Source organism: Malurus melanocephalus, unplaced genomic scaffold (assembly GCF_030028575.1).
Source record: "Malurus melanocephalus ecotype Western Australia unplaced genomic scaffold, MMel_1.1 scaffold_144, whole genome shotgun sequence".
In the NCBI taxonomy this organism is placed as follows: Eukaryota; Metazoa; Chordata; class Aves; order Passeriformes; family Maluridae; genus Malurus; species Malurus melanocephalus.
Genome location: NW_026623376.1, coordinates 1,221,922 through 1,236,310, shown reverse-complemented (window position 1 = coordinate 1,236,310; position 14,389 = coordinate 1,221,922). Strand labels below are relative to the sequence as shown.

Below are 14,389 nucleotides of genomic sequence, written 5' to 3'. Positions count from 1 at the left end.
GGAAAGAAGGGAAGAAGGAAAGAAGGAAAGAAGGAAAGAAGGAAAAAAAGAAAAATAAAAAGAAATAAAAAGGTAAAAGAAAATAGGGACTATAATGCTTGCTAGAAGGGGCTGGCAACTCTCCCTTCCCGAGTCTATAGACAAGGGGCAAATGTCCTGTGATAGGTGTCCTGTCCAGGTCCTGGTGACAGGGGTGACATGGGCAGGATGGTGTCACCCACGGTGGCCTTGCTCCCTGGCACTGCTGTGATGTGGAGGGCAGGTTTCACCCCCTCTGATGTCTGGTGAATCGAAACRTCTCAAATCACATCAGTGTTTTTGGGGGGTTGTGTTTTGTAAACTCCCCCATGCTCTTTCAAGTACATGGGCTGGTTTTGTTTTTGTTATAAATGGAAAATAAAAACGCAGCCAGCAGCCGGGAGCCCTCTCCTCATRCCCAGGGATTCTCTAAGCAAACATTTGCTGTCAGAAAACTGCACAACACTGGCACCTGGAGGGTTCCTCTTGCTGGCAGATGGCCCCTGAAATCTTGCAGGTTTCTCCATCTGCTGCTGCAGCACATCCTTGGAGARGAGGGAWYYTWRRAWTCACAGAATGATTTGGATTGGAACGGGCCTTAAAGATCATCTCATCCCACCTMCACTGCCATRRGCAGGGACACCTCCCCTAGATCAGGTTGCTCCAAACCCCATCCAACCTGGGGAATGGGATAGCCACAAGTTCTGTGGAAAACCTGTGCCAGTGCCTCATCACCTTCAGAGAGAATAATTTTTCCCGATATCTAGGGATGTGACAACCAGATGCCAAAGCCATCTCAGTTCAGATCCAGCACCCTGCTGTGGCTGGGGTTTACAAATGGCTTCTCAAAGCAAGTGAAAATCCTCCAAACCAGCAGAACCAGGGATCAGGACACAGCTCTCACAATGCAGATGCTCAGTGTGTCACCAAACCTTTGCACCCTGTGGTCTGGCTGGTCCTGGTGCTGCCAGACACACAGAGGGTGACATCCCTGGTCCTTTGGAAAACGCTGTCTTGCACCTTGTCTCTGTGACATATTTTTGTTTTGCWTTCCTCCCTTGCCCTCTTGGACATTTTCCTGTTTAATTCTGGGTACTGGACCGAYGCTCACCTTCAAGAAGTGAAGTGAAGGAGGTCAGATACTATCAGCCTCTGCAGGTCAAGTGGGAGCCTTCATGCTCGCAGCCTCAAGCATTACCAGTAACTCCAGGTTTGCAGGTTTTGATTCAAATTCTCAGAACCACAGAGCATGACGGGGACAGAGGATGTTTTTTCTCTGCAGCCCAGAATATGAGAGAACAAATAACCAGGGATGGATGCTGCAGAACAAAGGGAACAGCTGGGGCTTGATGCAGCCCCAGAATTAAATTGCCCTGGGTTTTGGGAGAAACTAGCAGGGGTTTGGTGCTGCAGTGCAGCCCCTGGGTTATATTGCCCCAGCATTTTGGTTCCAGGAAGCCAAATGTCACCACTGCCTTTTGTGGCAGTGGCACATTGGGGCTGGGGCGGAGTTTGTGTCCCCTCCTGAGCAGATGCTTTGAGCAGAAKCATTTCCCGAGCAAGGCAAGCATTGCACAAGGGCACTTTCTGCAGTTTTGAGAAGGATTCTGCAGTGAGGTGGCTCTTCTGCTTGATGGGACTGTAAACACTGGTTGGTGATGCCTACATTTTATTTTTTGTGGGTTTCACCTCTCCGGTATGGGGTATAACTGCCTCCACATTTGCTCCCTGTCACCCTAAGAGAGCAGCCTCTGGGAGGGACTTTTCATCTTTATTTTTCCATGCCTTTTTTTTTTTCATTTTCATGAAGAACCACCTACATCTTTCTCTTAGAAGAGAAATACTTGAGAAGTGAAAGAGCTCTTCCTGTGCCCGTAAATGGTGAAAAGCTCAGCTTATTTCCCCTGCAGTGTTTGACTTAAAAGTAATAACCAATGTTGCTTAAAGCCAGAAATCAGCAGCAGCACAGAAGGTCACGGAGAGATTTAAAAGGTTTTTAAGTTCTTTCCCTGTATTTYCCCCATCCCTGTAAGTGTTCACAGTTGGATGGAGCCCTGAGCAATGTTGTYTAGTGGGTGCTATATCTACCTGTGGGAGGGAGTTGTAACTGGATTTTTTTTTAAGGTCCCCTTCAACCCGAACCATTCTGTGATTCTGTGATTTGTCCCCATCRCATCTGGAGCCTGGTCACYCCTCTGARTGCTGGGACACAGAAGGTGTGAAATGCCAGGGAACTGATCCCCTGATGCACATCCCAGTCRCAGGGGAGTCAGGATCAGGGGAGCTGAGTTTGGCCACCAAGGCACCACATCCCCTTGAATGTGCAAAGAAGATCAGGGCTGTCCAAGTGCCTCATCAGCATTTTTAAAGCAGAGCTGGATTTTAAAGAAGCTGAAAGAAATCAGGGGGAAAGGGAGGAGGTGAGGGAATTAATGCTYCATCAACCACAAAATGTAGAGTGCAGGGATAAAAACCAGTGCAAGGACAATGTTTGGATAAAAACCTGAGCAAAGACAATATTTGCCTGTATGTGTGATGAGTCTGTTAAACCAATCAACTCCCTGTTGTAATTCATATGCATAATTAATGCAAGAATTAATAGCTGCAAATTATTACTTTCTTCTCCATCTGACTGCTGCTTATAAGCACATCAGGGCCAGCCAGAGACGGGGTACACAGGGCAGTGGGACTCTTCTGGTCATGGGGATGTGGACTCTGGTCCCTGGAGGAACCTTTRTTGGTGCTGAGGGGAAGAGCCAGCCCTCTGTGTTACAATCAGGCTGGTTGAGCTGGGCAGTGGCCAGGGAGATGTTGCTGCTGCAGCAGCCAAAATTTGGCTGTGCTGGAGGGGTGCATGGCTGGATGAGGGCAGTGCCTGAGTGTGGGTTGCTTTAACTTTCCCTGTTTCCTTTCTGCTGCGGCAGCGGGCTGGGGCACAGGGACTGCAGCAAAAGTGAGAAAAGAGAAAAAAGTGTTCTGAGGCAAGAAATGAGTCAACGCTGCCTTGGCCCATGGGCTGCCGAGAGCTCCGGCCCAGTGCATGCAGTTGGTGCCAAAAACGGCCTGCAGTGGGTACTTGGGGTGATCTTTTATCCTGGTGTCATACTGCGGGGAAATGGGGTGAAGGTGTCTGCTGACACAGTCTGGGGCTCGAGCTGGGAGGTGTTATCTGAAYTCAGAGTGTGCAGAGCTGCCTTTGAGTCATGGGCTCTGCATCCCCAAGTGACAGCATTCCCCTGGGAGTCCTCCTGTGAGCCCTTCTGGCACCTGGTGCTGCAGGATGTACCTGATAATGTCCTTAATAACACCACAGAATCACAGGATGGTTTGGGTTGGAAGGAACCTTAGAGATCACTCAGCTCTAACCCACCTGCCTTGGGCAGAGATATCTTCCACTAGACCCGGTTGCCCAGGGCCTCACCCAAGCTGGTCTAATGTCGCTGATATCCCTAATCATTTGCTAATTTGGATTGATTGGAGGATAAAGAGCAAAAGGCTCAGCGCTCCCGGTCACAGGTACCTTCCCCAGCAGCAGGGCATGCTCCGTGCAGCCTGACCTYGTACCTTTCTTTCTGTGGCACGATGACTAATTTTGCCGTAGMGAGGAATTAATTCCTCATTGAATCAGCAGCAGCAAAACTTGGTAGGTTTTGTTTTTCATAGCCGACGCRTCGACTCATCTCACCCTCTCTGAGAAGTGACGTCAAAGCAAACACATATGGGGCAACTCGGGTTGGAGCGCAGCCTGCAGCTCCTGTGCTGCACCCAGGCACCCACGCAGGGCACAGGAGCACGGAGACCAGCACCGAGCCAGGAACAGCCCCGGGGGATGCTGCCAGCAGCCAGGGACACAGCGCAGCCAGGGACACGGGGCTCTGGGACTGCCTGAACCCCTGTGCCCAGGTGCTGATAGCCCAGCATGGCACAGCTGCCAGCCCAGACTCCCTTCCCTCGGCCGGGCCCCTCGCCGGGCTGCCCCACGGCTCTTCGTTTCTCTGTTTTTGGGGCTGGCAATGTGGCAAAATTTGAAAGTGATGTGAGTAATCTCACCTGACTGCGGCTCGGCTCCYCGGCTCGGCTGGAAACCACAGCGCTCGCCCCGGCCACCAGCCCTGCAGCCAGGAGATGTGCACTTGGGGACAAATCCTGCACCCTCCGGGCTGCTCCCAGCTCGCCCTTGGCTGCTGCCAGGACCAGCCCAGCGGGGCTGATGGGGACACCTGGCTCCAGGGATTATAATGGGGTTATGGGATTTTCCTCTCCCTGCAGGCTCCTGTGCATCCATGGACAGACAGAGGCTCCCACAGTGCAGAGCTTCCCAGCAGTTCTCTTGGGGTGCTGGCTGATGTTCTGGGAGCTGTGGTTTGTGCAAGGCAGCCAGCACCCCATTATCATCCATGGGGTGCACARCATCCCTTGGAGTCACATCCCCTAAGAAAATCTAACAAGGAATTTAACATTTTTCACTACTGGAAGGGGCAGCAGAATTAAGGTGCTTTGTTCTAGTTCTGAATTGCCTTCTACAAGAAAATTAATTAAAGTCATTCTCATCCAGAGTAACAGCAGTGGATCCCAGCGCTGGTGGGATGTTGGGATCCTCAGCAGCCCCCCAGGCAGCTTGGTGTGACCTCTGCTGCTTTCAATAGCTGTGCTCAGTTGTAGCAAGGAATGCTTTTCACAGGTTACAAAACATTTTCTTCATTTTTTCATTTGTTTCTTTTYCTAAACTGATAGAAGCAGAAAAAAAATTCTTTTTTTTCCTAATTTTCACAGAGTTAAAAACTCAAATAGTTTTACCAGCCATGTAAATTTTTAGTTTGATCATTCCACTCAAATTTTGACTTTAGACCTCCTGTGCTACATTTTTCTAAGGTTAGCTTTAAAGTTTAAAAAAAAATCCTCCATCAACCAGCCAAGTAAAACTACTCACTTTTAGCATGTYATGACTAAATAGATAAGTCTTTAAAAATGAATTAAAATACTTGCTAACACAAGGTGCTTTCCAGAAAATGTTTGATTATAATCTCACACCTTTTTCTTGTGAAAACCTCACATTTTGATTAAAACCCCATCCTTTATAATTCTGATCAAGCAGCAGGGTCCCAGCAGCTTGTATAACCCCACTGCTACCTGTGGCCAGGGCATGTGTGATGGGGATCAGGCACCTTGGAGCCCAAAAACACTGGAATTCCAATGGTGAGGGTGATCCTCAYATGAAAGATCCACTGAGTCTGTGTGTGCTCAGAGGAAGGAGAGTTTTCTGTCTGGCCTTGAGATCCCATCACAGTCACACACCCATGCCTGAGTGGGGTGATCTCCTGATTTTGCCTTTCCAACCATTATTAATTAATGCAACTGTGGTTTCTCTTTGCTCCTCCAATTATCTCTATCTATTAAAGTCACATCTTGGCTTCAAGGAGGGATCTTCTTCRCTCAGCAGTGTTGGGTTTTTCAGTCATTTTCAGGGAGGTTGGTGCTGGGAGGGGGATGCGCTGCAGCATCAGTGCCTGGCCCAGCACACAGGGGAGGAGGGAGCAGCACTCACCAGGGAGCTGGGCACTCAGCAGAGCTGCAGTCAGCAAATTTGGGAGGGGGAGAAGCTCTCCAGGCCTGCAAACCCCATCCTGTGCTCCAGCCCMTCTGGAAATACCATTCTGCTGTTGCTGTAAATGTCTCTTCATTTCTGTACGAGACCGTGAGTGCACAGCTCATTCCCCGACCTGCCCTCAATGGGCTCTGCTGAAAGAGATGAGGCAAAGCTGTCCTTGGAGCCTCTTCGTGTCCCCCCATGGCTGCTGAAGGACAGGAGGTGACAAATTGGTGTTGGAGCCATGMTGTTTAGCACCATCACATTATTTTGGGTGGGTGGGTAATGAGCAGCTCTGTCACTGCAGCTCTGGGCTGTGTTGAAACCCAGCTTTGGGGAGGAGATCCAGTGAGATGCTTTACCAAACCACAGCACCTCCCCTTGATGTCCTGACCAGCAGCACCCCATGTCCTCCCTGGGGACCTCCTGAGGGGATGCCAAACCACTGCCCTCATGTCAAATCAATCCTCTTGGGAGAAAACATTCTCATCAGGTTAATTTTATGGCAAARAGCATTGTCAGCTGCTAAGTCCTGGCTTTGAAAACCTCTTCAAGGTTCATGGCTGCAGCTGATTTGCAGGAATGTAATYTAGACCTTGCAAAAAAGATGAATTGATCCCATTTCTCTGGCATGTGGATTTCTACAAGGCAGGAATAGTTTCTCAGTGCAGTGGGGGAAGACTGGGACCTGCAGTCACAGCCACAGGCCACAAACAATGGCAGATCCCCTTTTGTRCCAGGATCAACAATGAAGGAGTTTTCTCTGTTTCTCCGTATTTTTGTGCAGCATTTCCTTCTTCTCTTGGTTGTTTCGTTTTGGGAGATCGGTTCCTGTTAAAAAACTCCCTAATGCAGCATATGGAAGGGGGATAAATAGAAATTTGCAGAATTTTTTCTTGTGTCCTTGCTGGTCATCCTTCCCCACCAGATCTTTATGGCTTTAGACAGTAGAGAAGTTTTTGTGCGAGGTGAGGGCAAATGTAGAAAGGCCATGGGAATGGCTCTTCCTACTGGTCAGCATCTTGTTTTCTGTCTGAACTGCTGAAAAATCTGAGTAACTGAGCTGCAATCTRCCACCAGGTTGCCATTGAATCATTGAATCTCAGAATGGTTTGGGKTGGAAGGGACATTAAAAATCATCTCCTTCCAGTCATGGCAGGGRCACCTTCTAYTAGAYCAGCTCTCAKCCCAATCCAGCCTGGCCTTGAACTCTTCCACGTTCTGCTTTGCTGGGAAGCAGCACAGCCCATGCTTTGCTCTAACCAAATGTGCTCTCTGCTGTTCCCTGGGGGGGTATCCTGYAGATCAGCATCAGGACTGTTCATCTGCCTTTGTAGTGGTCGGTGTCTTCCGTCATTGCTCTGGGAGCTGTTCGCAGTCATTCAGCAGCGAAACTGGGGGTCAGTGGTGCTGTGCTGTGGATCAGGCACGAGGCAAATGGRGAACAAAGATCTGCTCTGCTTTGAGCAGAAGAAATGTTCAAGTTGAGATTTTCGTTCTGCTCCAGTGTCATGTTAAAATGTACACGTAGAACTGCATATCCCTCATTTAGGCTTTGTGGCTCTTAAATAAGCTAAACCATAGCTAATTTTAGAAATATCACTGAAAAGCTCTTCTTCATCTCATTTCATGGCTAAGAATAGAAAAAGCTCAGAGCTCAAACATGTATTTAACTAAGCAGGAGCCAGCCCAATGCTGCTCTTGATGGGAAAACCACATAACCCATGGTCCTGCTGCAGGACAGGAGCGCCTGCACCACACCAGTTTGTGCTGGGAAGAGGGGCTGCATTTCCAGTACCCCACTGTACACAGTGAATCTACACTTGTTAAGCATCAAGAATCTGTGTTTTCATTCATTCTTAAATGCAAACCTGCGTGCCTCTTGGTTTTTATTTGCATGAGCAAACCTTTGTGGGAAAGGCAGATGTAAAGCAGCGTCTCCATCAGTCTGTTTTCCTTTCCRCTTCACGCGTTTCCTGCTCAGAGCAGGGATGCAAAACACAGGACTTGCCCAGGCTTCCAAGTTTGCTTGGAGGAGCCAGGAGAAGTCCAGGACAGGTCAACCAGAGCCACTGTCTCCATCTGTGCCTTGTCCACTAAAGCCAGATGGAGTTTTGTGCTCATTCTGTCTGAGCAAAATCATTACCAAAGTGAARGGCACCAGTGAATTGAGTCCAGGGATGCTAAATGACTTGTCAAAAGTCACACAGCAAATCATCTGTAGACATCCCAGTGAGACTGATGAGAACTGGTTGGCAGCACCCAGCTCCTAGCCCTGGAGAGCTGTCTGACCTGCTCTGTTCCCATTTCCACCCTGATTTTGGAGTGCTATTAATCCTGTTTCTTTTTATGGATTTATCTGGGACAAATCCTAGCATTCCACCACCAAGACAAAGTCAGTTTGGATTTAAAGGCAACCATGGGCGAAACTGGGCATGTAGGAGGCAGCACAAGACGCTCGAGGCGAGGAGGATGGCGGTGTGTGAGTGTGTGTGTGCTCCTTACAGCCCTTCCAAACAGGTTCCCCTCTCTCTGCTCCAACATGCAGGAGGACTTCCCATTGTGTTCACCAAAAAGTGCCTTTTCCAAGGTGCTGGCATCCAACAGCCATGTTCTGTGTAACCAGGGGTAGCTGCAAGAGGAGGCAGATTTTTCTTCGGTTAGTTTTCCTGGATTTTTTGCATCCCTGATGCTGCCTCAGCTCCCTCTGGTCCTTCTCCAGGACTGGAGCTCGATTCCAACAGGATTTCAGCCCAAGGGCTCACCAGTGACCATATCCCATTTTCAAAGACATTTAATGGTGGCCTTGGCAGTGCTGAGTYAATGGCTGGACTTGATGGTCTCTATAAAGTYTTTTCCAAGCAGAATGATTCTGTGATTCTGTGTCTGTCCCTGCATGACAGCCCTGATTAGCAAAGTCCAAGCATGGCTTTCACAGTGCATATGAAGGATGTGAAAGTTCAGATTTAGACCCTGTGGTAGCCCAGGACAGAGAACAAGAGCTTTGCATTGGGAAAYACACTTGGAGCATTCATCCTGGAATAAAAGATACTGGAAATGAATGAAAACGTTCTGAATTTTGAAAACTTCATGCTGATTTGATCTGTTTTCCACTTACCCATGAAATCATCTCCAGCTGTTTTCCTGCTTGGTTTATGGTATTTTTTGCAGGATGCTGCAGTGTTTGTTTAGTAACTTGTTTAGTGTTTGTGTAGTGGTTTTGGTTATTCCCAGCCTTGCTGGCAACAGCAGGACTGCAGAGGGCACTGGCTYTCCTTGCTGGTGGATCCCAATGATTTCTGAGTCCTCTTTCTTGTTGTGTCTTGCAGTCCAACAAAGTTCCTGTTGTACAGCCATCCCACGGAGTGCACCCGCTCACCCCGCTCATCCCGTACAGCAACGACCATTTCAGCCACGGCTCCCACTCGCCCCACTTGCCCGCTGACATCAACCAGAAACAAGGTAATGGCAGCCCTGGGACCTGTGTGCTGGGAGGGGACACTGAGGTCAAGCCTGTCACCTTCCTGCTGCCAAATCAATGAGAAAAATCGGGAGCTTTGGTYATTGCTTAGCAGGAGATTATTCAGTTTATTGGCAATGCTTTGTAATCCTGGCTGTGAGCAGTTTGACACACAAAGTGCCAGCCCTGCTAGTGGAATGTGCTCAGCTCTTTGTACAAGCTGTCCTGTACCCTGAGACCARACAGAGCCTGCACCATAATGCACAGGAGTCAACCAGAAAATGGAAAGTAATCTTTCCTTTGACTCATACCCAAACTGTTGTCAGGTTGTCATTTTGAGAAAATAAATGCTTGAAACAGGAAATATTTTGACTAAACAGGATCGGTGTCTGATAGCTGACTGTATTGTGACACGTGTGCCCCTGTAGCCACACGTTATGTGGTTGTCACACGCTTTGGCTTTTTGGGTTCCTGTGTGAGCCCAGGCCGTGTCAATTGGCTCGTGAGGCTGTGGAGGAAAGTACAGTATGTTGAGGTTAACCCTTCTAAAATAAACTGTAAATATAGATATGTGTAGAGGAATTCACCCCAGTCCATCATTCCATCAYTCTTCATGGGTTCCTGGCAAAATGAGTATAAAATCAAAATTTTTTCACCCTTACATTAGTGCAAAGCATCTGTTCAGATTACCCAGGCTTTTACACAAACCTGAGTTTGATGTCATGGGAAAGCAAGCAAATTGACAGTTTTCTACCAAACTGCATTCAGGAGGGAGGTCAGTGTCCATCAGARCCCAGAAATCAGTGCCAAAACAGAGGTACAGAACCAACTGTGATTTGGGCAAAGGACTCCAGCCAGGAGTGATCCAAACTATCCCACAAGCATCACCTTCAGCAAGTTAACATCACTGATAAAACCATGGGTTATCGAGGATGCTCTTGGCTGGAGGACCCGCTGAATCATCCCTGCTCTGGAGGCCACGTTCTGGACTCACCAGGGATGCTGATGGGTAGGATTTACGTCTGGTGTAAGAGACCCAGGCACATCCTGGTTGTCTTCCAGGCAGCACAGAGCTCATCAGCCKTCAGATCATAATAAACTCAGCAGAAAAATAGGAAGAGTTAACAAAATAAACCTGTTAAAAGCTCAGCTAATGGCTGAGTTTGAGTGGAGAGAAAGTGTGCAGGAAGGCACCCCGACACACCTTTCCCCACATGTCCTTTGCTGTGCCTGGCAGAGCTCTGCCCCTCCAGGAGTTCTCGCCATGAGCTGCCTCCTGGGGCTCACTGCCAGCCTGGGAAACCTCAGCTGATACCAGAGCAGCTCACCAAGGACAGAGCTGGTTCTGCCCCTCTGTGGAGGCTGCAATTGGCACTGGAGCAGTTCCTGAGCACTCTGCAGTGGGTCAGTCACCCTGGGCAGTTGTTCTTGGGCTGCCCAACTGTGTCCTGAGTGCTGCACTGTCCAGTCTTCCCTTTCCCATTTAGCCTGTACTTTTACAGACACAGGGAGTCTGTTTGTCCCAGASACCCCTCAGGCTATTCACTGAGAGRTTCAGGCCATTCTCCTCAGCTGRGTGTTGCCTGTTGGTGCAGCTGTGGCCATCCATGCCCATCCCTGCTCAGCTGAGGTGAGGGCTCTCTTCCCTGCTCATGCCGGAGGTGCCCCATCTCTGTTTCCATCACTGAAATAGCTCCCATATCGCCCAGTGTCAGTGCCTGAGAGTCACTCTCACACTCACTCTCCCAGCATCCCTTTAAAGTTTCTCACAKTAGCCCAAGGACACGCAGACGAGGAAATACAAGCAGGAATTCTGAGTCAGTGGCTGGTGCCCCAACCACTGGGCCAGCAAGAATAACTTGTGCTCTGACTTACGCAGCTCGTATTGTTGGGGCTGCAGATCTGAGGATGTTCCTTCAGCTGCTTTGTGTGGGTTTTGCTGGTTTTGCTTGACCCTCAGTGGGCTGCTGAGTCCCAGCTGAAGCAAATCTCATACTAAGTTATGTATTCTTTTCAGGTCAGTGATGTATTTGTTTTACCTAACTCCTAATAAGACGCTTGRAATCTGTAATCATTCCTAATTAATAATTTATGATTCATACACCTAGGRGAAAAATCTGAGTTTGCAGCTGCTTGTAATTCATTGCCCATTTATTCCATGTATTTATGACCCAGTACAGTCWCTGGACAGTCTCTGTACCCGATTTTTGTCTATTTTTGTCAAGAGCAGCCATCACCACACCACGCTGTGCCAGAGCTCAGCACCAGCACCCCTCCAGTTTCCCAGTCCGGGGGTCAGCTGGGGGCTGTTTTTGCCAGCAGCACCGTGGTTGTCTGATCCCACCCGCAGCCCCAGGCTCCACAGGATGTTTTCCAGTCCAGAAAGGAGCRGGGCGATGCTGTGGCTGTGTCCCCTGGCCATGCTGCCCGTGCCAGCGGCTTTGAAGATYGCACAGGGATTCCCCATGCAAAGGGTGAATTCCCAGCTGGCACCATACCCACCTCCACAGTTCCTTGGCACCCAYAGAGATGCAGAACAATTGTTTTGAACTCAAATTGCTTAAAATGAAGTTGGAAATGATGCCTCCTGGAGCATCCCCACTGCCAGCTCATGGGGGGTCCTGTGGATGACTGATGGAGAGGGAGCATAGGAAGGGCTCTGGYCATCCATTGAGCACCTGAAAGGGCAGAGGGATGCCTGGAGTCAACCAAATCCTTACCAAAGCAAGTGCTGCTTGGCCTCAGGGTGGCATGGAGCAGGTATRATGCAGGTGCAAAAGCAAGCTGCCTCCTCCACCCTTTTGCATCAGTGTTTGTGATTTTGCAGCAACACGGGTGACCCACCACAACCCCACAGAGAGAACCCCAGGCAATAAAAGGGAATTGCAATATCCTGCCACTTGCAGGTAGCTGTTTCCTGTAGCTGTCCACAAGTGTCTGTGGATGAAGCAGCCAGGGGGGTGGGACTGAGCCAGCTGAACCAGGCAGTGCAGTGCCAGGTCCAGTTCATCTCCTTCTCCCTTCTTCCAGGAGTGCACCGTCCTTCCCAGACCTCAGACATCCCTGGTTTCTACCCCCTGCCCCCCGGAGGAGTTGGCCAGATCACGCCGTCGATGGGATGGTGAGTGAGGAGGGCTGGGCCCCGCAGCCCTGGCCCTGCTGGACTTGGGGACGGGTCACTGGGCCAAGCACTGCGGCCACTGTCGGTCACCTCACGGTGCTTTCCCCCCGCTCCACCCCTCCCGTGTGCTGTGCCAACAGGAAAGACAATTAAACCCTGTCTTGGAGGTGGGGAGCGGACCCATGGGGAGGCTGAAGGATTCATCCTGGAGAGGGGTTACAACCTGCCCAACTCCAAACTGCCTCCTGCTTTACATCTGTCTGTGTGGATCAGGRAACCCAGGGAGAGCTTCCTACCCACCCCTCCTAATCACAGCAAAAGTCTCTCTTTTGAGTAGGAGGTAATTTTCTCCCTCACCAGACTTTTCGGCATAAACAGTGCTTTCCCTGAGCGTGGCACCAGCACGGGGTAATCCCGTGGGATGCTCCATCTGCCAGGCCGTGCTGTTTCTTGGGATCTGACACACAGGGGAAAAGTACCCCATGGCAGAGACCTGCCAGGAAGCAGTGCTGGTACCCACAGCCTGGGCACAGCTCACCAGCTCAGCGTAACCACTGCCCCAGCAGGGATGGGCAAGGAGAGGCTCTGAGCTGGAGCACTCCCAAAATGTGCCCCCAGCATGGGCCAGCCCTGCAGAGMATCCTGCAAAGCACAGCCTCTTGGGAAACCTGCCCCAGGGACACAAGTTAAAAATACACCGTGTGCTCTCTGTGGTCACTGCCACTGGCTTGTCCCCGTGACCGTGAGCACACCGAGAGYGGCTCTGGCAGGTGCTGCCATGTCAGCATCATCACTCCTCTGATTAATTTTTAATCCCCGGTGATGCTGTAGGGACATGGCAGAGGCTGACAGGGAGATTGGTGGCAATTCAGGGCTGCTGGGATGAGGAGAGAGTGTGGGGTGGTTGATCACAGGGGCAGTGGCCAGGTCCCCCCAGTGCTGGCAGATAAAATCCCAGCAAAGCCCAGCAGACATCTCCAAGTACAAGAACCTATTGCAGAGTGGGAAAGGGGAAACTTCTTAAAGCACAAAGTAAAATGTTAGCTTTTGGCTTTGTTTATGGATTTCATGTTCCAGATATTTAACCACAAGGAAACAGAGGATGAAGCCTTTGATACAGAGTCTGGCTTCAAAGAGATTACATTTTGCCTTCTGTGCTAAATCTGCTACTCTTGGGTGATGATTTAACTCCTCATATGATGTGATTCACCCTCAGGGAAAACATGGACTGGGTGACTGTGCTGTAACATGAAAGAAATCGTTGGAGTGGGGAGAAAGGAGCCTATTTATCAGAGGAAAGGTCCACTCCTGGGTTGGGATGATGCTGTTCAGACAGCCCTGGGCACATGAAGGGAGAGCAGTCTGGTTTTTTATGGTGGTTTTGTGGGGCGGTTGGTGGTGGAGAGAGCTTTCATGGCTGAGAGCTGCTCCAGCATCCGTGGGGTTTGGCATCGTCCTGCAGCCTCGTCAGGTGCCTCCTTTAGTGACTAACAGAGCAGATAGGGCAAAGCAACAAACAGACAAGCAGAGAGCAGCACCTTGAGGCACATGTGTCTAATAGAGCCTTTGCTCATTCTTTTCCTTGCCTGAAATGTATGGAAAGGGCCCCAAACCCTCTCATGGAGTGCCCATCCGCTCTGGGTGGGTGCAGAAGCACTGAAGCCCAGCAGGTTCATGGCAGCATTTCCCCCATGCCAGCAGTGGGCAGCAAGGGCTGTGTGCCAGGGATGGATGTGCTGGGGATGGTCATGCCAGGGATGCATCCCAGAGAAGCTGTGGCTGCCCCATCCCTGGAAGYGTTCAAGGCCAGCTTAGATGGAGTTTTGAGCAGCCTGGTTGTGTGTGAGGTGTCCCTGCCCATGGCAGGGKGTGRAACRGGGTGATCTTTAAGGTCCTTCCCAACCCAAACCACTCCAGGATTCCATGGTTGTGCTGCTGCCCCCAAGTCAGCTGCCAAGCCAGGGCAGCCACACACGGGAAGCAACTTTTCCTCCACAAGCTGGCAGGCAGCAGCTGGGCAGAAAYTGGTTTTGTTCTCAGCAAGCGCTGTGGAAGGAGGAGCTGCAGTCACTCTGTCTGTAATTAGCAGGGATGGCAGTCAGATAAAAGGCTCTGAGAGTCCAGTCAAGTGAGTTTTGCTGATGGAGCCTGGATGTTAACAGTGGCCAGGAACCTGCAAATCGTGTCACTCACCTGTGCCCAG

The 14,389-nt window shown here is 50.1% G+C and overlaps 1 protein-coding gene across 6 annotated transcripts in view; it reads left to right on the top strand.

Moving 5' to 3' along the window:
• The window catches only part of TCF7 (transcription factor 7), a 70,591-nt gene that overhangs the window by 42,893 nt on the left and 13,309 nt on the right, over window positions 1–14,389 (top strand). For all 6 annotated transcript variants that reach the window (XM_057371331.1, XM_057371332.1, XM_057371333.1 and 3 more), the window contains exons 4-5: window positions 8,935–9,067; window positions 12,096–12,186. In XM_057371331.1, coding sequence (XP_057227314.1) covers window positions 8,935–9,067; window positions 12,096–12,186 — 224 coding nt within the window. The remainder of the gene's footprint in view (window positions 1–8,934; window positions 9,068–12,095; window positions 12,187–14,389) is intronic.